This window comes from Gavia stellata, chromosome 20 (assembly GCF_030936135.1).
Source record: "Gavia stellata isolate bGavSte3 chromosome 20, bGavSte3.hap2, whole genome shotgun sequence".
Classification (NCBI taxonomy): domain Eukaryota; kingdom Metazoa; phylum Chordata; class Aves; order Gaviiformes; family Gaviidae; genus Gavia; species Gavia stellata.
This window is the reverse complement of record NC_082613.1, coordinates 11600625-11622799: the sequence shown is the minus strand read 5'-3', so window position 1 is coordinate 11622799 and position 22175 is coordinate 11600625. Positions and strand designations below refer to the sequence as shown.

The following is a 22175-nucleotide window of genomic DNA, read 5'->3' as shown; positions in this document are numbered from 1 at the left end:
ATGTGTGCCCCATGCTCCTGGGGTGCTGCGAGGACCATGCTTCCCCTGCTCCCCTGCCCACTGCCGCCGAGTTCAGTGTGGGTTAAACACCTCTGTGGGTTTGGCAGTTGGGTTGTTTCAAAACCCAGCTCAGAACTGCCAAACCAGCAGGTTTCCAGGTACACCGTGGGCCTTTTGATGTCACGGAGATCTGAAGACTAAATAAAGCTGTAAGACCCACTCTGCGTAAGGCTCGGGTCTGGCTCCAAGAAACCTGGCTTCTTTTTATGGCATCTTTGCATCAGCAGTTTCCTGCTGATGCCAGCACTGCAATTTCTGTGTGTGTGTGTTTGCGTATGTGTGTAAAACAACAGAGCTCGGCAGAGCTGCGCCAGCTAGGAAGGGGCTGGGTTTCATACTGAAGTTTTCTTTCTCTCTTTTTCTCTTTCCTATTAAAATAACCCCATTTGGGCCTCTAATAAAAAAACAAACCATCTGGTACCGAGTATTTGGCTGCTGGAAATCAGCTCCTCATTACTGAAAAGGACAGAAGCAATGCAGGGATTCCTGGTATAGATCAATAATGCTTAAGGTCACATCCGTTCATCATCCCTGTCGCTCCTGCCCTTTGAACATATGGACTGAGGACATCGAGGGAGCCGTGATGCTCTGTGCCAGCGCGGGAGGTAAATCGTGAAGGTTAGTAAAGAGGCAATTGAATCAGTAAAGAGTCCTTGAAGCCTGATTTATTGATGCTCTCATGTGAGATCTCAGCAGGGTGAGATGCTGCCGTGAAGAAGAGACAAGTCAGCAAATCACAGTAACACAGTGGGCGTTTGATGCGTGGGGAGGACCCTTCGGCCGGGCCACCCAAGCCCTGGACGGGGACCCCCAGCATGGCTCAGGGCTGCTCCCCTTCCCCAGGGCTGGTGGTGATGCCAAGCCTCTGCCCGCCCAGCTTGCTAGCTCTGCATGAAGAGGTGGAAGTTGGTCCTGGTGAACTCCTGATGGATGCTGTCAAGTAATTTGTCTGAGTCCTGGGGGATGTCCGAGAGGACCTGCTGCCCTGGGATGAAGCTCTGCTCTGGGGTGTAGGTGAACGTGAACGAGCTGGAGTAGATGAGGCCATCGTCCCTGATCAGCAGGAGCGGGACTGTGATGGGGTATCGCAGCCACCTCCAGTCACTGCCGAAGGCAGAGACGTCAGGGACAACGCACATGAGAGACTTGGGGCTCCTGGGAACAGCACAGGAGATGGAAACATGCATTAACCCAGGATGGGCCAGCACAGGAGCAGCTGGCAGCGAGTGCGGCATGTCTCCTCCAGCCTGGAGCTCAGCATGAAGTCTCTGGCCAGTTTCCCTTCCCCTCCCTGGTGTTTCGTTCCTCTCTGCCAGCATTGCTTGTTTGTTTGCAGCCCCCAAGGTCCCCATGTCCCTTGCCCACTGCAATCCCCAGACTGCATCCAGAGCCAGCAGGCACCAGCCAGACTCATCCCTGCCTCTCCTTGCAATGCTCATGCTTAGTCCCGCAGAACAGGCAGTGTAAGTGCCCCCATCCCTGAGGTCGGCAGCCACATCCCTCCTAGAGCTGCCCAGCACTGCCCAAACCTGGCTGCTGTTCCCTGCCTGCTCCCTGGCCCCCTCGACCACGTTACCTGTACATCGTCTCTGCTTCCACATCTCCAAACCAGACCTTGAGGTGTGCATGGAAATACTCCCCCTGCACCTCCAGCATGGCCACGTCCCCACCGCCCGTGAGCTGTGATGGGCAGAGTGCATGGCGGCGTGTTACGTGGTGGAATGAGCCAGACTCCTTCTCCCGCAGGATGCTCTGCCTGCGTGTCCCGTCCCCACTGCAGCAGTCCAGACCTGGGCATTCCCACAGCATCCCGAAACCAGGAGACACCGAGTGCAGGTGCAAGGGCTCAGCAGCAGGAGCCACGATGGAGGCAGGTGATGGAGAGGCAGGGGTGGCCGGGGGCCGGCACTGCGCCTACCTGCAGGGCGGTGATGAGTGGCACGGGGCTGACGGGCTCACTGACACAGGCCAGGCTCTCGCTGAAGGTGTACTCCACCATCTCGGTGCCGATGATGGTCCAGCAGGAGCCATCGTTCAGCAGCTCCCGGTTGGCTTCCTTTGGGCAGGGAGATGCCTGCGGAGAGTGTCACAGCTCCAAACATACTGCAGTGGGGATGGCAGGGGACCGGGGCCAGGACGCCTGGCTTCTGCCCCCAGTATCTCAGTTCCAGCAAGTGACTCAGTGCCTCTGCTTCATTTGCTGGGAAACGGCGATCGTGATGCCTTTGCAAAGACCTCGGTGATGATGTCCCCACTGAAGCATGCAAGCCGGAGGCAGATGGCTTTGCAGTGATTCTGACCTTAATTTGGATGAAACCCCCCTTTGCTGGAAGACCCCTCCTGGTGACATGTTCCCCAGACATCGGCAACACAGAGGAGCTTGCAGAGAGGACAGGGAGCACCCCAGGAGTCCTCACCTCTCCTCATGCTGCCGTACCTGGAACTGGATCACTTTCTCTGTGGAGAGACACAGGTACATGCGGTCGCTGCCCTGGAACTGGAAGGCGCATTTGTGGAGCTGGGAGATGGGCTCGTCCACGTCCAGCATGGCATACTGCTTCGTCACCTTCCGGATGATCTGTGGGGTGGCAGCATCATCCCAGGGATGTTACCCATTGCTCAGAGGTACAGAGCAGCCAGGTCCGTGTGCCTGACATCCATGGGGATGGAGGAGGCTTACCAGGGGAGGCAGAGTGATGCCGGTGGCTGTGCAGATGAGCTGGACCACGGAGCCGTAGCGGATATATCCTTCCCGCAGGGGGAACTCGCTCCGGGTGCAGCGCTCATCAGCTTGGTGGGAAGGAGAGAGGCAGAGTCACCGCCCTGAGCAGCCGGGGAGCAGGTCAGCCTGTGCCGCCTTGCTACATGCAGGTCTGGCCATGCCCCCGGTGCTTTCTTCCTGCTTTCTCTGCTCTGCAGGTGCTTGCTGCTTGGAGAGACCACTGCTCCCTGGGAGCCCAGTACGGGAGAGCAGGACTGGGATGTGGTACCTCGCAGGGACACAGCCAGAGGCAGCGTGGGCAGGGATGCTCTGGGCTCTGCCCTCTTCCAGGCAAGTTACTTGCTTGGATTCATGAGCCTCCGGACCGGTACAGCTCTTGCTGCCCCGTTCGCAGCCTGTTTGCTCTCAGGGCATGATGACAACCCTCAAGGACAGCAGGAAACTGCCATCGGCTCCAGAGATACACCAGGAACACCAGGCAGAGGTGAGATCTGAGCCAGGTTCCCGCATCCCCCGGCTAATTCCCACCCCTTCTGCCCCCAGGAACTGGCTTTGCAGGAGAGGAGAGCCAGTGCTGGAGGCAGGCAGCCCTGGGCATGTCTGGCGTCAACGGCCCCGTAGGGCTTCTTACCCAGATGGAGGGTGAATGCTGCCCACTGCCTGGTGCTGGCGATGAAGGCTCCCCCCTCGACGGAGAGGTAGCGGGTGCTGACGGTCTGGGAGCGCAGGCGGTTGAAGAGGGAGACTTTGGAGCCTGAGGAGATGCAGACTATTGGGAGAGGTGGTTGTGTTAGCGCTTGCCAGGTCCATGTGTGGCTTGAACTATGGCTTTTGCCAAGCCAAGGGAGGACAAGTCCTCGTTACTGGTGGAACCAGCCCAGCAGGAACCAGCACCCCCCGGCTGCCTTTCTCTGTACGTGAGTGCCAGCCCAGCTGGGATTTTCAAGGGCGCAGGTGAAGCCTACGGAGTGAGGCACACGTTGACATCGGGGCATTACGCATTGTAGTGGATAAACCCTTCAGAAAAGAGGCATCAGTATGCCCAGATACATTCTCCCTCTTTTGGGGGTGCCCACGGGCTTTGGGTCCAGCCTGGACCACTCCAGAGCCAAGCTGTGAGCATCCCACCCTGGGCTCGTGCCCGCTTTCCTTCCCACAGAGCCATCCCCATACGCACGGTCCGTGTTCTTTAGTGACTGCTTCTTCTGTGAGGGCTTGGAGATGACCTTGATCAGCTTGCTGTGGAAGGTGCCGATCTCCTGCCCGTTGCTGAAGAAGAGCTTCAGGACCAGGCGGAAATGCTTGCGCTTGTCCGCATCCGAGATGTACAGTGCCTTGGCGCAGCCGAAGCCCTGCCAAGGGCAGAGAGGGGCTGCCGGCAGCTCCAGCCCAGCCTCGCCAGCCTTCCTCACCCTCCTCACCCTCCTCACTGCCCCGCAAGGACATAATAGCACCCTTTCAAAGAGCCCCGGGTTCATTTAAAGGGGGAAACGACCAGAGATGTTATTACAGGTGGAATGAAGAGCTGGGGATCGGCAGAAGCTTTATTTACACTGGGGGCAGAGAATTCCTCATGGAAATGAATGTTCACGTGTGATTTATCCCACATAACATGAGAAATCGTCCTGGGTTTATGGTTTCCCCGCCATCCTGGCTGATACGCCGTGCATTAGCAGCAATGCAAGCACTGCAGACAAAGGCTCTTTTTGTAAGGTTTCTGGCCCAACTCAGACCCTGTGCTCTTCGGGGACCCCAGATAATGCTTTTTCTTCTTTTTTTCCCCTATCAAAAGATGCCAGAGCTCTTCTGAAGCTCTGGAACTTCGGGATCAATCGGTGGTTTTTTTAGCTGTTTATCTGCAAATGAAAGACCAGGCTTTCATTTTGCAGATAAGCGGCAGTGCTGCTCATCGGGAGAAGGTACCGGGGCTGAAGGAGCTGTGCGAATTTTGGCAGCTTGCCTGCCACAGGGCTGTCGACCTGAAAAGATGGTGCTGAAGAAAGACGGGGCTCTGCGAGGCAGGGGAGCCTGCTCAGCTGCTTGGGCTGCCGCACGTGCCACAACAGGACGGCAGGGCAGGAGCGAGGAGCGATGGCTAGGAAGGAAGGACTGGGATATCCCAAGGAAGGGGATGATGCGACATCCCCGGGCGTGGGGTAACACCGGGGACAGCCCAGCCCCTGCATAAGCGGGGTCCCCGCAGTCCCAGGGAGCAGTGGGCTTTACCTTCGCGTCCGGCTGCTCCTCGAAGCTGAGCTTCTGGGTCTCCATCAGGCTGTTGCCCATGCTGTCCAGCCCCATGTACCCGCACACCTGAAATGCCTCCTCTCCCAGGTCCCTGGCTGGAAGAGATGGGGAGAAGCACCCTCCAGCCCCCGCACAGGCATGGGCTTGGCTCCTCCTGGCACGGTGGGTGGCCCAGGCTCCAGCCCTCCCCGGGTCTGGACCGCAGAGAGCTCAGCCTCGAGGGGAAAAGAGGAGTTTGGGGGGCAAAGAAAAAATAAACTGGGTCACTCTCCCCTTTGCGGAAGCGGAGGGCAGCTCCCTGTGGCACGGGAAGGGAGGGAGGAGAGGTCCAGGGATGCTGCCCAGCACTTACTTACCTTTTATCTGCTCCTGTTTTAACTTCCATCCTGGCCCGCTCAGGTAAACGCAAGGTGGGGGGCAGAAAAACCTGCAGCGACAAAAGGACATTTTCTTATTGCACTTCAGCATCCAGAAAAGCTGCTCGGGAGTGATGGGATGGCTGTGCTGAGAGCAGAGACCTTTGCAGGGGCTCACCGGCTCTGGGAGCAACCCTGCACCCTGGGAGGTAAGTGGTGCTGCAGCGAGGGGCTGGGGACCCCCCGGCTGGGGACCCCCCGGCTGGGGACCGCGGGCAGGGCTGGCCAGAGGAATTGGGCTCTGCTGAAGCAGCTGTCTCAGCCCCTCTGCCCTGCACCAGCTGCCTCCAGCCGCAGCATCCGGCCCCAGTCCGGGTGGCTGCCACATCCGTCGGTGCTGCTGGTGGCCACGAGCCCAGTGGCCCCGGGATAGCAGACAGGACGCCTCAGCCCTCCGCTGCCCCGAGCCGAGGGGGGATCGGGCCCCCTGCCTCTGCCCGCCTGCCTGTGGGAGTTTCGGCAGGTCGGGAACAGAGTTTGCATTCACAGCCAGATTCAGAGCCCAATGCAAATAAATCTATAGCCAGGGTTTTAGAAACCTATTTTCCTGTGTTTTATTTGGGTTTCCACTGTCTTTGCACTTGTGTGAATGGTGCAAATTCATCCTCTATTGATACTGGGTAAAGCACTAGCAGAGAAAACACCAGGGCAGGGGGCTGGATATTTCAGAGCCCGAAAGTCCTGGGTATGGGTTTATTTAAACAAGTCATCCACAGCATGGGCCCCTGACTCCCACCATGAAGAAAAATGGCACCAGCACCTTTAAACTTTAACCTGGGACCTCTGTGCTGGTTTCCTCTCCCTCTCCAGACCTGGCATCTGATTTTCATGCTCACCCCTTGCATGGAGTCTGGAGCAGGGGAAAGAAGCTGTCCCAAAAGCTCAGTGATACAAGGGCTTCCCTCCTGGCTGGGAGACCGAGTCCCAAAATAAAACCGTTACCTGTGGACCAGCAACCCCTGGCAGGAGACTGGACACGATGAGGACTTTGTAGGCACAGCCAGCCCAGCCTAGAGCTGTCTCTTGGGGTCTGGGTGGGTTATGCCTTAGAGGTACCGCTCGTCGCCTCATAGCTACTCCACACTTGGTAATAACGGAGGATTATTTATATCACAAGGATTAATGGAGGATTAATTATATTACAGTGCCACAGTCTGACGTCACTGCCCAGGAGTAGCAATTTTGGAGATTCAAGCCAGAACCTCAAGGTTTTTTTACAGTGCAGGAAGGTTTTTCAAAAATAGCAGCTTTTTGGAGACCGTGGGCATTGATGGAAACGCCCCAGTCCCTGCTGTGGCCATTCAGATATTAAGACAAGGTTTCCAGAGCACTTAAAACACTAACCTTTCCTCTTCGTCGAAATTTCATTTTGGGGGGGATAAGATTTGAATAGTATCTTTCCTTCTTTTACTTCATCTTTCTGATTTTCCAGCACTTCATGGGAGGAACCTAACCACTGGGAATGTCTAACTGGGATGGATGCAGACGGGGGTTAATATCTTTCTTGTGTTACTCAGTTCATGAAGACTAAAACTTATTATGGTTTTGGATGCAAAGAGGTCGTGAGTGGATGGAGAGGGGATATGTCAAATCATTTGCTTCACCAGCTTACATCAGAGAAAAATAGCAAGGCTGAAATCAAGCTTAGGTAGGCTGGGTTTGGAAGTGGCTATCAGAGAAGCTGGAGCGATCTCCTACCTTTTTTCGTTGCCGTATGACTTCTGTGCAACTTTGGCGTGCAGTATCAGTACTGTCTGGTCTGCCGGCAGCTGCAGGTACCTCCGCACACCGTCTCGAAGCAGGTTGGTTTGGTACGGGTTGGATCTACAAGACAGCGGTCCCCCAGCACTGTAACTCCAGAATCGGGCTCCTCACCTTGCCCTACCAGCCCTATGCCAAGCCCGGAGCCTGGACCGCCCTTCGTGTCCAGCCTGATGGGGTGAGGAAGGTGGAGAGGCTTTCCCATTGGAAAGCACTGGAGCTCAGCTGCTCTAACACCAGGGCTGGCATTGAAAAACATAAAGTTTGGATAACTGAATCACTGCTTTATCAGTTTTCCATCAAACGCACACAGGGCACTATGTTAATAGCTCTGAAATATGCATTTCTAAGACTTCCAGTCTCACGCAATGGAGGCAGTGCTCTAATTGATTATTGATTTGGTTTTCCGCCTGATGTGCTTGCTGTTGTATGGCTTTTTGGTGAGTTGGGAAACGATGCTGCTGAGCCGTGAGTGCAGCTGGGGAGCTGTCACGCAAGGAGGAGCTGCTCGTTGGCTTCTGCAAGGGCTGTTGGGTGAAAATAGCTGCATTTTTCTCTGAGACCTAAGAAGTAGGTGGTTTTGCTGCTTGTTTCTGCTCTATTAACTAGAAGGAGTTTCCATGCACCAGAATTTAACTCTGCTAACTTAGTAGGTTGGGCGTTAACCAGCTGGAGAGAGATGAGGTAGGTCCAAGCCTGCTCTGCCACCTGGGACACATGTGTAAGAACTGGGGCATGAGAAAGGAGGGTTATGGGGCGTCTACTGGGGACACCTTTTGTGGTGCTGATGTTCTCTCAGAGGAGGCGAGACTACCCATCTGAAGAACATCAGCTCCTGCCCTACTGAAAGCCCTTAAACCCTCTGAGTACCTTCAGCTGGATAAGAAGAAACCAGAGGAGAGGAAAGGGGTGCTGCCTGGGCAGGAGCCCCTCGCTGGCACATCTGCCCATGTTTGGGACATGGCAGCTGGGCACACTCAGGAGAAATTGCTCCTACCAAGGGGACCTAGCCTGGCTGGTTATGAAAAGGTCCTAAGCCTGAGCTCACTTCTTCCCTGTGCTGAGGTCACTAGCCTTGCTCCAAAGCAGTGTTCGTGCCTGCTGGCATTTGGACAATGGCCCTGTGTTTCTGCTCTGCATGCCCAGGGGATGTTTTTGGACCCACCTGGATGAGCATCAGACCCAAACCAGATCCAGTGCCCTCAGGAAAGAGAAAGCTGTATGGAAACTGGCTTCAGGCTCTGGCTCTTGACCCTCCCAAGGCTGCTGGGGTCACTCATGACCTCTCCACAGAGCAATGGCCTCGTACTGGAGGCAGAGAGAAACAGCAGTGGCCAGAGAAGGCTGTGAAGCCCCAAGCACAGCTGCAAACACACTGCTGAGCCCTGGGGAAGAAAGCAACTGGGGACTCCGGGCAGCGCTGGGGCATCGCTCGGAGGAGAAGCGGTGAGGATGGGGGACATCAGCCATGGCCACCCAGGGAAAATCTTGAAGAGGTACGCAGTGGGGCATCCCCGTTAAAAAGTCTCTTTTCCTCTTAAATGGGCTAGAAATGGAGAATAATTGAGGGCATAAACGATCAGATGTGTGAAGAGAGGTAAATCTGGTCCTGCCAAGCACCCCAAGGCAGGCTATGGTGAGCTCTTGCTGGGCTCAGAGGCCAGAGCAAGCTCCCAGGGAGAGAAGCAGCAAGCAGTCATCTCAAGCAGCCTTTTAGAAGAGTTCATCAGCCAGTTTTGCTCTTCCCAGTGCAACACCTGTATTTTAAAAAGGCTGTGCCCTTTACAGCTTCTAGGACCCATGTTACAATTCAGTTTAAACTTATACCCCTTCATTTCCAGCTTTCTTTGTTGTAGACGGAGCCGATGCTCTCCTGTGCGTGTGTGGAAGACAAACACGTCTCCAATACAAGCAAATATTTACCCAGCATCTCCTCTGGGTAGTCCCATGGGGACCTGATGCTTTGCACTCCACTGCTGTGTTCGGTTATTAGATGGGCAATATAATCTCCTGCCCTCCTTGTTCTCAATTCTTTATCCTAGACATGTTAGCCAGATCACCAGCAAACGTAAATCAACAGAGCTCTGCCAAAATCAGATTTACAGCTGGTGCCAGTGTCACCCACAGCATTAATGCCGGCTCTGTGTCTGAGAATGAATGTTTTATGGCCACGGCAAGCTCGTTCCTGACTGCAGAGCACGCGCTGCAACCGAGCTCCTCTCCCCATGGCAGCCCCAGTGCTGCTGCCAGCACACGGCTCTGGGCTCAGCCACGGCTCACCCCGTCCGGCACTCATGGCAAAGCAGAAGGCGCTCCTTTGCCAGACAGACCCTCAGATCGCCCTTAACAGCTCCCGTGCTGAAGCTGGATGGGTTCCCTCCAACCCTCCATCGCAGGGCTGGGAGAATCCTGCTCCAGCATGCTCAAGTTGAGCTTTATCAACCAGTATTCCACCAGTGCCCACTCCAGGGTGGGTTACTTGGTCTTGCTGAAAAGCTTCACTCCCGCCTTTCTATCTACTGACTGGTTTATATCTTTGCACAGCCAAAGAAATCCCGTAAGAAAGTTACTTTATCTTTTTCCACAATGGCAATCTGCAGCTGTCTCACTCCTCTGCTGCCAAGCAATAGTGTGATTTCAGCTTTGATCTGCCTTTGCTATTTTTCCCTTCATCTAAAAGCACCATTTGGGAATCTCTCTGCAAAAGTTTTTTTTTTTTTAAAGAACTACTGATTGTGATCAAGATAAATGTGGAAATGGATCAAGGAAAAGGCTGTCTGTTGGCCTGACCTTGGCTATTCTTTTCTATTAATACAATATAGTGAAAAATGAGTATTAAACCATGCTGGCTCCATTCAGTAGCATTTTGCCCTCGGTTTGTCAGAGACAACGGTCACAGAGCGGGGGAGAACCAGGCTTGGTCCGTGAGTTTTTTCCTGGTGAATCTCATCATTCAGAATTCAGTGCAAAATGAGGAGTGTAGCTTTGGGTCCTTGCTCGTGTCTCAGCTGTGGGGCCGCATACTCCGTCCCTGTTAGTGTCACCCACCAGCACCGACACGCTCACCAGCGCCTATCCGTATAGCTCACCATCTGCCTGGGAAGCATCGATCCCTGCGGAGCTGCTGGGCTGGGGGCTGCTGGAAGGAGCCTCTCCCATTAACCCATTGGCAGAGTAAGAAACAGCCTGGTACCAAGGCCAGGCAGCCACAGGGAGTGTTCAGGAGCAAATTGCCAAAACCTGTGGATTAAGACGTGTGCTGACAGCGTGGCCAGCAGCAACGCCTTCTCTGCAGAGCCTCCCGTGGCACCCGCTCGGGGCAGGGCCAGGCTTGTGCCGGTATCACTGCTCCCTGCCATCCGTACGTAATACCGGAGGCACGTGGGTTACTGCCTGGAGCTTATTAAAGAGCCTTCTGGAATAATTATCCCCATGCTATTTACTGCTTAAAGTGGGAACGTGCATGCCAAAGGCAGGTAAACAGACTGTAGTTCTTCAGATTTGGTGTCTAGCTGGAGGAATGACTACCTAGAAACTTGGTTTTCTTTTCTTTGTCCCTTCTCTGTAGCCATTGCCTTCCAAATTTTGGGGCTAAATTGTTTCAGTGACGCACTTCTGAACAGTGCTCGCCATTCTGCCCACCAAGGCGACCACCCAGCATCCATCATCTGGTTTAAATTTACCTTCGGAGAGTCAAAGAGCTATTGCTAAAGCAGCTCAATATACCCACTTGGCTCCTTCTGGCACCTACAGCCTCCTCAGGGTTACAGGGAATTATTCACTCCTTCTGACATTTATTATATTAAATTATTAAAATGCTTTGATTGTAGTGCAGTGTTAGTTCAGTGTCATGTTAGCAGCACCGCACAGGCCAGGCTCTTAGAGCTCACGCTAAAAGCCTCCTTTTCAGAGCCTGAGGTCTCAGCTGGGACTTGGCTGCTCTTGCACACAGTTAGGCATTATGTGGAAGCAGGGGGGGAGCAAGTGGGGAGCCACCAACTTTCTCCTGCGCTGATTTTTGTAAGCCTTTCCCTCTCCCTGCTCAGCCTGGCATCGCTTACCACCGCGGCTTTTCCCTCGCTTTAGGTCAGGATGTGCCTCAGGAGAGGGTGCGGGTGCGCTTTGAGGTGCATCTCTGGGGTGGCTCTGTCCTGGTGTTGGAGGGGGGAGAGACTGAGGGCACCCGCGGGTGTTTGCACACCCTGGCCGTGTTGCTGTGCTCTCTTCCATGGGAAACGAAGCAGAAAAGGAGTGCCCTGTGTGCTTTCCACAGGAGACACACAGCTGGACCATCTCGCGAAGGGCTGTTTTATGTGGGGGTGCAGGGAACCCAGGCAGGCGCTGAGAGGCTTTGGTAGGGTTGGGCCCTGGGGTCACATCACTGATTTTAGGAGAGCTGATGTTTAACACCACAGCTGAAAATCAGCCCTCGCCTTCCCAGCAGCGAGTGTCAGCGGCATCACTCAGCACTTTGTCCTGCATCCAGCCCGGAAATGCATTTTCTCCTTCCTCGGTCCGTGTGGGTTGGGCAGGGCTGTGCATCACCGGCTACCTCCCGCCGCAGAGCACTGCAGCTCAGTGCATCCTGCCCTCCCCCTCGGGCTGCCCCCCGGGTGACCGCCCTGCCCCAGGCACGGCTCCTGCCTGTGTCACAAAGAGGGGAGAACCCACCCGAGGGCCCTTTTCAGCTCAGCCTTCCCCTCTCACTGGGTCACACGTCCCCACTGAGACAGCCACGCTCATGGTGTGGGATGTATCCCGGTCCCCACATCACCTTCTGCTCTGCGAGGGCAGATCGGGCTGGGAAGTCCCACAACACCCTGTGTGTGCACCCTTGGGCGACCGCAGGAGCAGAAAAAGCACTTTACAGGCACCGGGAGAAGCAAACGGCCTTCTGCGCTGCTGCTTTCCAGTTCACCAATGTTCACCAGCTCAGTCTGCAGAGGAAGGGATCTGATTTTTTCAGTCCCCTGGGAATGAAAGTACCCGACTCAGGAGACCAAAATACGATCCTGTCAGCTATTGTTTAGGAACTGGTTCTTCAAATCAGCTCTCTATATTAACTCATTGGTAACAGTGTCCTTGAGTGCAGGTAACACTGAATTCAACTGCAGAGATATAATTTGCTGCTTTTCCCCCACAAAGGAGCTGCCGTTTGCCTTGCTCAGGAGACGGCTGCTCTGCAGCTTGCTGGGGACCTGCTCCCACAGAGGGCAATTGTTCTCTTCTGGGCTTGGGGAAACCAAATGTCCTAATAAAAAAATATCCATTTTAGAAGGCTGGGTTATATTTTGTACAGAGCAGGGGAGAAAATGCCTGCAGTGCTCCTGGGTATGGAGTCAATGCAATGTTTATGCAAAAGGAAAAGCCATTAGAAATCACAGAACTGAGGAGCCTGCAGTTTCTGGCTTCCCTCATTTTTCAATACCTCCTTTAATCCAGACCAGCCCAACCCACAAGCCCTTGTATATGCATGGGTATTTATAAATCCTATATTTTCCTCGCTGCACACACAAGTGAAATTCAGCCTTTTCTGGGCTTGGGGGATTTATCAACCACACCAACAGCAAACACCAGCCGAGAACAGGAAGCTCGAAAAGCCTGTGGCGGTGAGGTCTGTGGGGGAGTGGGGGCCGGCCGGGGCGGTCACCCCGGGCACGTTCCCAGCTGCCCTGCGCCTGCCCCTCAAAATGCCCAAGTCTGATAATGCAATATTGGCTTGTCTGCTAGAAAACTCAGATAATGTGGGTGATTTACGGTAGCCTCCTTTCTCTGTTCCTCATGTAGCCATTGATGTTAGTGCAAAGAGGAAGGAAAGTGCTGTTAAAAGCACTAAAACACAGTCCTGTAAAGCACTGAAGGTGGTTCCTACCACCACTAGATTGACCTAAGTGCTAAGAAGAGGTGAAGGGCTGGGAAGGTCTGTTCCAGGGTGCTAAGAAGCCTCTGCTGATGATCTCCATCGCCACAGCTGGGCACATCAGTTGACCTTCTTGCTGGAAGCTCAACCTGAGGCTCCACAGCCCTCAGAGCTCTGTGTGCAGCTCCCTGGTTCAAACCCACCTCCCCGCACTGCAGCCACTACCTGCAGAGGTTCCTGAACCCCCCGGGCACTGTAGGTCAGATGGACATTAAGCTCGGACTCTCCTTTTACCAGGACCTTCTGAGTTTATGGGGCTCCCAAGTGCACTCCCACAGCGGGGGAAGATGAAAGAAAAAAAAAAAAGGAAAATAAAAGGAAAAAAAAAGAAAAAAGAGAAAAAGAAAAATAAAGCAAGCCTCTCCCTGGCCGGTGGGCTCCTCGCCGGCAAGGGCCGTGCACAGCCCGACGCCCACACCGCCGCACGCCTCCGGCGGTCGCGCTTCCACCTGCCCGTGGGCACCTGCGCGGACACGACCCGCGGGGCGGGGGGAGCTGGGAGCCCGCGGGCCGCCGGACCCCCCCTCAGCGCTGCCCCGGGGCCGGGCCGTGCCCGCCCCGCCGCCCCCCCCCCGCTCCCCCCGCCCCGTTAAATGCCGCGCGGGGGCTCCGCCGCCTCCCAGCGCCGCTGCTGCCGCCGCGCCCCGACCCGCGCACCGCCCCGCGCAGCTCCGCGCCCGCCGTACCTGAGCCAGTAGCGCGGCGGGGAGCGGCTCGGCGGCCGGCACGGGTGAGTGAGGGGCTCCGCGGGCGCCGCCGCCCCTGCGGGAAGGGAAGGGAAGGGAGAGGAGGGGGGTGAGGGTGAGCGTCGGCCCGGCCCCGGCCCGGCGGGGCTGAGCCGCGATGCCGTGCGCAGCGCCGAGCACTGCCGCGGGGGGTGGCAGCCGCCGGGGGGGCTTTTCCTTGGAGCGGGGCTGGCAGGGAGGGGGGCAGCGAGCCTGGGCGTGAAGGGCAGAAAGCAAAGCCCGGGGCGGGGGGAGAGCAGAGCCTTTGGCGTGGGGTTTATTCCCCAAAGGGCCCCCCCGAAGCCCCCCCCGAGACACATGCTCGTGTCCCCCCGCGGCGGTGCCAGCGGTTGCCCTCCCCTGCGGGCCGGGCTGGGGGGTGTGTGTTGGGGGGACAGTAAGAGGGCATGGTACCCCGCTCTGTCTGTGGGTGCCCGTGCGGAGGATGTAAACTCTTCCCCCGGGTGGGATGGCGCAGTTCGCAGTGCCTGCTCTGCTCCCCTTTTGCCTAGCTTTCGGGCAGGTTCCTGCTTATCCAATCGAGGATCCCTTTTAGCAGGGAGTGATAAGGGCTGGCACACCTGGGCAAGGCGCACTGAGCAATAGGAGAGCGAGATGCTGCAGAAAGATAAGCTTGAAAGTCTGCTCCAAGTTTGTTATGCGCCGTTTCTGCACGACTGGAAAATTGGGTCTGTGTATACTCATAAATATGTTTGCACAAGCAATCACCCACCTTTGGCTTATAATTCCAACCATTGCACGGGGGAAAATTAGCTTTGAGCACTTTTGTTCCAAGCAATTACGTGGGAAAACTTGTTTGGAAAATCAGATTATTCTGCACTCATCATATTTGTACTGACACGCAGCCATCCGAGATAAATGGAGCTGAGCAGATACATGATGTGGTGGTATGTGCTCCGCTGGGGTTTTCCCCCTTGTTCGCCAAGGACAGCCTTTGCTGCGGTGCAGAGCGCTGCCGAATCCATCCGGGAGGCTGGGCTGCAGAGCGGGAACCGGTGGCAGTGAGGAGGCTGGCATGGGAACGGGACTGTCCCGCTTCAAATAAAGCCACCACGTGTGTGCAGTGGACTGGGGGAGAAGGAGGCTCCAAGAGAGGAGCCTGTTCAGAGCCCCGACTCTGAGTTGAGGCACACAACTTCACCTCTTCTGCTTAAACCCATAGGATTTTTGCTTCAGCCAAGCCCAGTTTATTTATAAAGTTACTATGAAGTCCTCCCTGTGGGACCCTCTGTAGCATCTCTTGATAGTAAAGATACTTTTTTTTTTTCTTTTTCCAAGAACAGGCACAATTAATCACAGGCCGTGAGCGTGCAGGATCTCAGTAACAAGTAGAAACTGCATTTCACAAGCAGATTCTTGTGATCTCCTCAGGGATTCATTAGATTGGCATTTGATATCGGCAAAAAGTGTATGTGGGGCAATCTCTCATATCTCAGCCCTGATATTTGCCACCAGGATATGGATAAATTTGGCCTCATCCGAAATACAAATTCCCATCTGGAAAGCATGCAAGAGATCTTGGTGTTTGTAGTAAAACTACACTTTCCATGGAAGCAGGCAGCGTATTGCTGCACCCAACTGGAAAAAGCTGTTGTAGATTTTTTTGTGAAAGTTGTAACTTTCTTTTTTCTTGGAGAATCAAAGAAATTTGATGTGATTAGTACAAGATGGGCTCGGGAACTGCCCTTGTTGGCAACGGTAGCACACAGAAAAGACAAAGCCAACAAGGCAGCCTGTTGTAGGCAATCTGTGGTCACAGAAGATGTTTGTGCTCCGATTGCTCATAACATAGCATTTCCCTTGAGGTTGGCATTAGGGGTTAAAGGGTTTCAAGAGAAGCCTTTGTTTAAACATCTTTAAAGTTTCCAATAGGGGCCCCTTTGTTCGCTTTCCGAGCAGTGTGCCTGCCTTGTTAAAAAGTCAGCGCTCATAAAATGCCATTTACAAATGCTTGATAAATAGGGCTGGAACATGGAGGGGGAGATAAGTAGTGTTTGTATCTACACACACATGTGAATTACAGACAAACCCTATTGTGAGTGAATAAACGGGACCTAGAAAAAACACACAGCAAAAAAAAAAAAAAAAAGATTGGTGCTTATAAAGAAACTTAGAAAAATCAGCTACTCCCCCAGAACCAGCCAGTCCCTCTTGTGCCAGATGTCACACGTGTCTCCTCCAGCAGTGCCAGGGTCCTGAGCGGCTCTTGCCACTTGTCATTACCTCTCAGTAATCGTGTTTTCTCCACTTTGGGCCCAAACGGTAGCAAATTGATGACTCGGGCTCCGTTGGCTGGAAGGGAGCTCACGCAGCTGCCGTAAGGGCTCCATTGAGCAGCCGGGCGCGGGGACCTGGACTTTGCGCTTTCTGTTACCTGCTGCGGGCTAGCAAGAGTCGCCCCTCTGTAGGTACTTGCAGCACAGATGTACCTTTAGGTATCAAGTAACATTTTTAGCACTTAGAAGGCTTTGGTTCCCTCTCCCGTCCTGGCTAAATGTAAAGGTTTTAAAAACAGCTGTGTTAAAGCAGGGGAGGGTATAGGCGGGTGCTCAGGAGACTGCAGAGACTGGTGCACAGCCATGGCAGTGTTTCCATGCCAGATGCCCCCAGGCTGCCATGCCCGATCCTGTATCTGAAGCTTTTCTAGTTCTCAGGCAGCGTATCCTTCCCAGCATTTTTCTTTCGAGGTCGGATCCTTCTTCCCTGGCAGGTTTCTGCCTTTGTCCGTGTCTCTTTTTCTGCAAACTTCTGATGGCTTGCACGGCAAGCCCTTGGTTGCACACATGAATCCATCACTAACCTGGTCCCTCTGGTGCCCATCAGGGAAATCCATAGGGATCAGCTGTGGTCCCTTGCAGAGGCAGTAATTTGGTTTCTCTCCAGCCTTCAGCCTTCCCGTCTCTGGGCTGTGTCATGCTGCTTTGCAGGTTGATTGCCAACATACAAGTTCAGGATTCTTTGAGTTGTAGTCTGTGGACCCACAGGAGTCCATCGTCTATGGCAGGAATCAGAAGGAGCAGATCTGTTGGCAGCAGAGGAAACCCACTATGCAAGAGCCTGTGTCTTGGCTGGAAAGTTAGCAGGGTCCACAAGCTGAAAAAGATGGAAAAACCCTGCCTTTGGGTATTCACAGCTCCTACACTTGCAGATGGACTTGGATGGCTTCCCCAAAGTGTCATGTTAGACATCGCCCTCGTTCTTTTTCTCTTCTCACAGCACCTTGCTTTGGCTTTAACAGTACCAGCCAGGATGAGAGTGACATAAAACATTTCAGTCTGCACTCAAATGCCAGGCAGCAATCTCACTACCACTGCTCCATTTCACTCTGCTTGTCATCTGCTGAACCTTTCATGTCAAATTGTTGAGGCAGATGACGGGCTGAGAGCGGCTGCCCTATGCCCAGGTTCCCTAAAGCACATCTGGACATTCCCTCGACTGTCTGAAGTGCCCTTGTTTCACCCTGTCTGGGTCTGTGCCCTCGTCCCAGCATGCAGGTGGGAGAGCCAGCCCTGGTCGTGGCTCTGCCACAGGCTTCCCACAGGCTTGAGCAAGTGACTTTGACACTCCTGGTCTCACTTTCCTCATGCCGTGCTGTAGGACTCTCCTTGGAGAGCCTCATGAAGCCTGAAAGCCTCAGTGAAGCAACCTCGGACTGTTGCCTGATCTGTCCTGGAAGCACAGACCACATAGGCACCTTTGGCAAGAACTCGGTAAACGCAACAGAATTAGGTGATTGCAACTAGTTGCTCTCAGGTTGACCAGAAAGGGCTAATCTCGCGTAGGGGTGAAGTTGAGGTCAAGTGGTCCTCAGCCATGGCCTCAAATACTGCTCTGAGTCCCTGGGGAGGTCTCGCAGGAGGTTTCCATGGAGCATCTGAGTGTGCTGGCGAGGCCGGGGTAATGCGCAGATGCGGAGGCACAAGGATCCCCAAGGCACACCTCTTCAGCGTGGGCAGAAGTGAGGCCACGGGCCACTGCGATGCTGGTGGAAGTTCTTCTCTGGTGCATCTCCTGTGGGCTGACAGCATCCTGGTCCTGGAACAGCAGTTCTCCTGCCGTCCTGCTGTCAGACGTACGTGGCAGCCGTGAAGTTAGGTGGGAGCAGTTTCCCGTGCTACCTTTGGGGTTCTCTCTCTGAAAAGTATCTAGACAAAGAATTCAACCAGCTTGCTTTTCTGTCTTGAGGAGGGCTGAAAAGTCTCCACGTGCTTTTCTGCAGCTGCCAAACACTCCTCGCTTTCTGCTATTCCAATTAAACACATAGCAGGATGGGTAGGATAAAGGGGAGAGGCACAAGAATATTCTCCTGGTGTATTTCCTTATGCCAACACATTGAGTCACATCTCCAGAGTGAGAAATATGATACAAAGATTTAGAGAAGGAGGTCAGGCAATGAATGTATGATTGCGGGGCTGAAATAGCAGGCGCTCTCTGTGGTTGTCTGTGCCGTGTAAGCTTGCTGGAGGTCAGCTGGGGATATAGGTCCCAGCGGATTCGGGAGACAGATGTCCTGCTAGTAACTACCAATCTCATTGCTTAGAGATACCAGCTCTACTGCATCAGGAGCTCAGCTGACAAACTGTGCACCAGCCCAGGAGCGGCTCTGGGCCATTTCTCTTTCCTTTGTGGTTAAACATGCATATTTCTGGGGAAAAAAGTGCTCCCTAACACCTTCCTCCCAGAACAAGAACTTGGGCAATGGATTGCTGCCTCAGCTTCTGGATTACCCAGACCTCCTTCCCTCAAAGTTTGAAGTCTTTTGGCCCAGTTCAGCTGCCCTCCAGGGGCCCGTTTGCAGAAGAGCATTCGCTTTTTAAAGAGAGTTGGTAAGGTGGGTCTTTCCCCTGTTGATCACTCTTCATCAAAATCTAAAAGTATTCCAAGATCCCTCCAGTTTTGCTTAAAATACCAGTTAGGAACAGGGCTGAGTTTGCCTGTCGTGCAGCTTAGGGGACAAGTGCAGCCTAAGGTCTTGAGTGGGACAGAGAGGAACAGAGAAATGCCACCAACAGTCCTGATAGGAGCCATCTCTTGACATGATCAGTTGAACAAGGGGAATTGGCTGATGATGTTTTCCTCTCGGTTAGATCTTTAGCACGCGCTTCGAAAGGCATGTTTAATTTGCAAGTGAATATGACATTTATTCTTGCCAGCTGTGGCCGCAGCAGCCCAGGTACGGCGTGTTTCAGTGCAGAGGCTGGCTGGGCAAGAGGCTTTCCTCCTAGCTCACTTGCAGAGCACTGGGAGGTCTTATAGAGATAGATCGGTGGCAGAGAAAGGCCCATGTGCTGTCGTGGAGAACATCTAAAAGGGGATGCTCTGTCCATTGCTACACCCAGCATTTTCCTCCCAAGGGGACTTCAAATGTCATCTTGTAGTATAAGCCTGTCAGGACTTGTATGATGTTAAGTGCATGAGATGTGAGACAAAGATGTCTGTCACTCAGCCTGCAAATGGACCTGGACAAGAAACCCGTCTTCCTCCTGCCCTCCCTGTGAATATGCTAGTCCTAGCGAGTACAGGAGTGGGCCCCATAAAACAGGGAATTGGCCTTTTGGGGGAGCAAGGGGAGAGAAAGAGAAGTCTCTTCTGCATCCAGCAAGGTTTTCCTGTTACAGCACTCCTGCTGATTTGCCTCTGTTGGGTTTGGAGCCATGATGTGCTGTTCGAGAAATACAGCCTTGTTTTTCAAACAACGTGTCCTTCCAGGTGGCACTTGGCCCAGTAAAGCTGCCATAGCGTTGTAACCGGAGAGTACTGCGATGTCCTGGAAAGAGTCTGCTCTTGTTCTCCCACACGTGTGTTTGTGAAGAACCAAGGACACATCAATCCTTAAAAAGGGGGAAAAAAACCCATTTCGGGCTGGAAATTCATGCCATTTCCCTGGTCTCGACGTGCTTGTGCTCCCTGACTCTTCCTTGCTCTGAAAACTGCATTGCTGTCCTCTCTCGTGGGATTTGCAACTCATCGCCCAGCTGCTGTGGAGGGTGAGCATTGAGATGCTGGAGATGTGATTGAGTGCAAGGTCAATGCTGTTTTAAAATGATCCTGAGGGTGGATTCAGTGCTCACGGGTAGCAGAGGCACCGCTGAGAGCCGTGCACCTGCAGGCAGGGAGCACCTTGAGACTGTGGGTTGTGCTGGGAGAAACCAACCTTTGGGCAGCCCTCCAGGAGAGGGCGGATCCAGCTCCAGGGTGTCCCGGGCCTCATCCGTTCACATGGCTTGGGGGTCTTGCAAATATATGGACAACGTGTGAGCGGTCCGTCAGGGTTTCCACAGCAAAATCTACATCAAGAGGTGCCTCCAAGTTGATGTAAGTTGTCTACATCTCTCCAGGTAGCTCTGGTTGAGCTGGGGCAAGACATGCTTCGGTCATCCTCTCTTGGTCCCATGTGCACTTTTTGGGCAGCCTTTCTCTTGGGCATGGACCTGAAGGATGACTTGCTGTCCTGCTGAGGACATGAAAATTTGTCTCCCCATCCTCCAGCCTGAGGCCAGCTCTTGCTGTCTTTCTGCTATTGTCCTGGCAGGACTCTGGTGTCCTAAGCCCAAGGAGTCTGTGTCCAGGCTCCTGAGCCTATTTTGGGTTTGTTTTGACACTTTCATCAAATAACACTGATGTGGGAGTTGAATTATGGCCTGCCAAAACTGCTTGGTTGGGTCTCCACAAAGAAAAGCCCTGTGGAACAAAACAGGGTACGTGGAGAGGCAGGCGAGGCGGGTGAGTCTGAGGAACATCCTGTCTAGGGCTGCTCTACAATTGTCCAAGGTTTCCGGCACAGAAATACGTGCTATTAGCTGGTAGCGCATGTGACACCAGTGCCATGCACCCCTGCCATGCATGCCCAGGCACGCTGGGTGTGCCTCCTCCCATGCACGGGCACGGTGCATGGGGCAGCCCTCCGGCTTTGCTCGTGTTGCGTAGCAGTGTGCTCGGTCAGAGGTTCCCGGCTGTGCCCCACTCCTTGCAATGCACGGTGATCCCTTGTCCTGGCTTCTCCCAAGGTCTGGAGCCAGGGCAGAGCTGCTGCTGCTCCTACAATGTGCCAAGCCCAGGCAGGTGGCTAGAGTCGTGTGGTCTTTGCTGTAAACAAAAATCTCAGCTAAAGGCTGATGTGCCCAGATATATGAAATCTTGCATGTGGTTGTACCTGAGACCTGTCTTATGACTCCATAGCCATAATCCACAACCTGCTTTCCTCCTTGTGACACTACGGTCGGGGCTTTTCCTGGGCTGTGAATGCAGTGCCACCTCCTGAGCCTTTCACCCGTTCTTTCTCCTTCTGCTTCATCTCCTCTGCAATTCAATATATAAAGCCTCCACCTCATCCTGCTCCCTGCCATGCCCTGTCCTTTGGGCTTGCCCAAGGGAGGATGCGCACAGGTCCAACCTGTGCAGATGAACGAGAAGAGGAATATTCAGAGCACTTCTGACTAGCCAGGAGCGGGCTGCCAAGGAGGCCGCGCTGAAACATGAAGCGGCTGTTTTTCCCGAGACTCAGCACTTGGCAGGGAGAGCAGACAGACAAGTGGCAGAGTGGGGAGGGATGCAAGTGTTCTGGGGGGCAGCACTGTGAGCGGAGGTGCCCAGGGAAGGTGCCTGGGGAGGGTGTGCTGGCTTACCTGTTTGCCTCTGGGGATTCATCTCCATGTCCTCGCTGTCCGAGATCACGAGGAGAGTCAAGAGGAGGCTGGGGTCATTGCTGTCCCTTCTGTCCTTACATGTGGCTCTTCCCTTGGTCACCCTCTGTGCGCCATGTACTGAGCATCTCCTTCAGCAGGGACAAGCAATGGCTGGTTTTCCCCGTGCGTTGCTCAGGAAGGTCAGGAGATGGTCCAAGTGTCCCTCTCAGCTCGGCTGCTGCGGGGTTCAGCTGAGCCAGCCCAGCCGGCAGCGCTCGCCCCGCCTGCACCTTTTTTCCTTTATAGCTCAGTGTTATCTCAAGGTCTCTGGTGTTGCAGCCGGCGCGGTGTTTGCCTTGCCTCGCAGCACCTGCCTACCAGCCGGTCGATTCCCACCCATCTCCCTCCCGCTTCTGCATGGTAGCAGGGGGCTCGGGGGTGTGTGGGAGCCCTCGGGGTGGGGGGAGCCCCTCCACGGGGCTGCAAGTCAGTCCCAGTGCTGCCAGCCCTGGGGGAGTGAGGACAGTGGGTAGCGGGGAAGTTGCCCAGCGCGGGATGGTGGGAGAGATACTTGGGGGCATCTGTCTGATGGGACACCTTTGCTTCCCCATCCCCGTCAGCCTTGCTGCTGGGGCAGGGCTGGGTGTTACAGTGACTTGGGGACGGGGGCACTGTCCC

The 22175-nt window shown here is 54.3% G+C and overlaps 1 protein-coding gene across 1 annotated transcript; it reads right to left on the bottom strand.

The window, feature by feature from the left end:
* Positions 1-941: 941 nt before the first annotated feature.
* RBPJL (recombination signal binding protein for immunoglobulin kappa J region like) lies at positions 942-21525 on the bottom strand. The gene is made up of 12 exons (XM_059827421.1): positions 21498-21525; positions 13813-13888; positions 7144-7269; positions 5386-5456; positions 5009-5124; positions 3960-4134; positions 3414-3551; positions 2741-2850; positions 2498-2638; positions 1979-2134; positions 1637-1740; positions 942-1215 (listed from the first exon to the last, which is right to left on the bottom strand). Exons 1-12 carry the CDS (start codon positions 21523-21525, stop codon positions 942-944), a joined length of 1515 nt encoding a protein of 504 aa, XP_059683404.1.
* Positions 21526-22175: the final 650 nt, after the last annotated feature.

Bases quoted from the DNA above. Each gene is read 5' to 3' on its own strand.
- RBPJL (XM_059827421.1), bottom strand. From the start codon at position 21,525: ATGGAGATGAATCCCCAGAGGCAAACAG. The intron at 3,552-3,959 runs GTGCGTATGGGG...CTCTCCCAATAG, and splicing joins GTCACTAAAGAACACGGACC to TCTGCATCTCCTCAGGCTCC. The intron at 1,741-1,978 runs GTAGGCGCAGTG...TGCCCATCACAG, and splicing joins CACTCATCACCGCCCTGCAG to CTCACGGGCGGTGGGGACGT.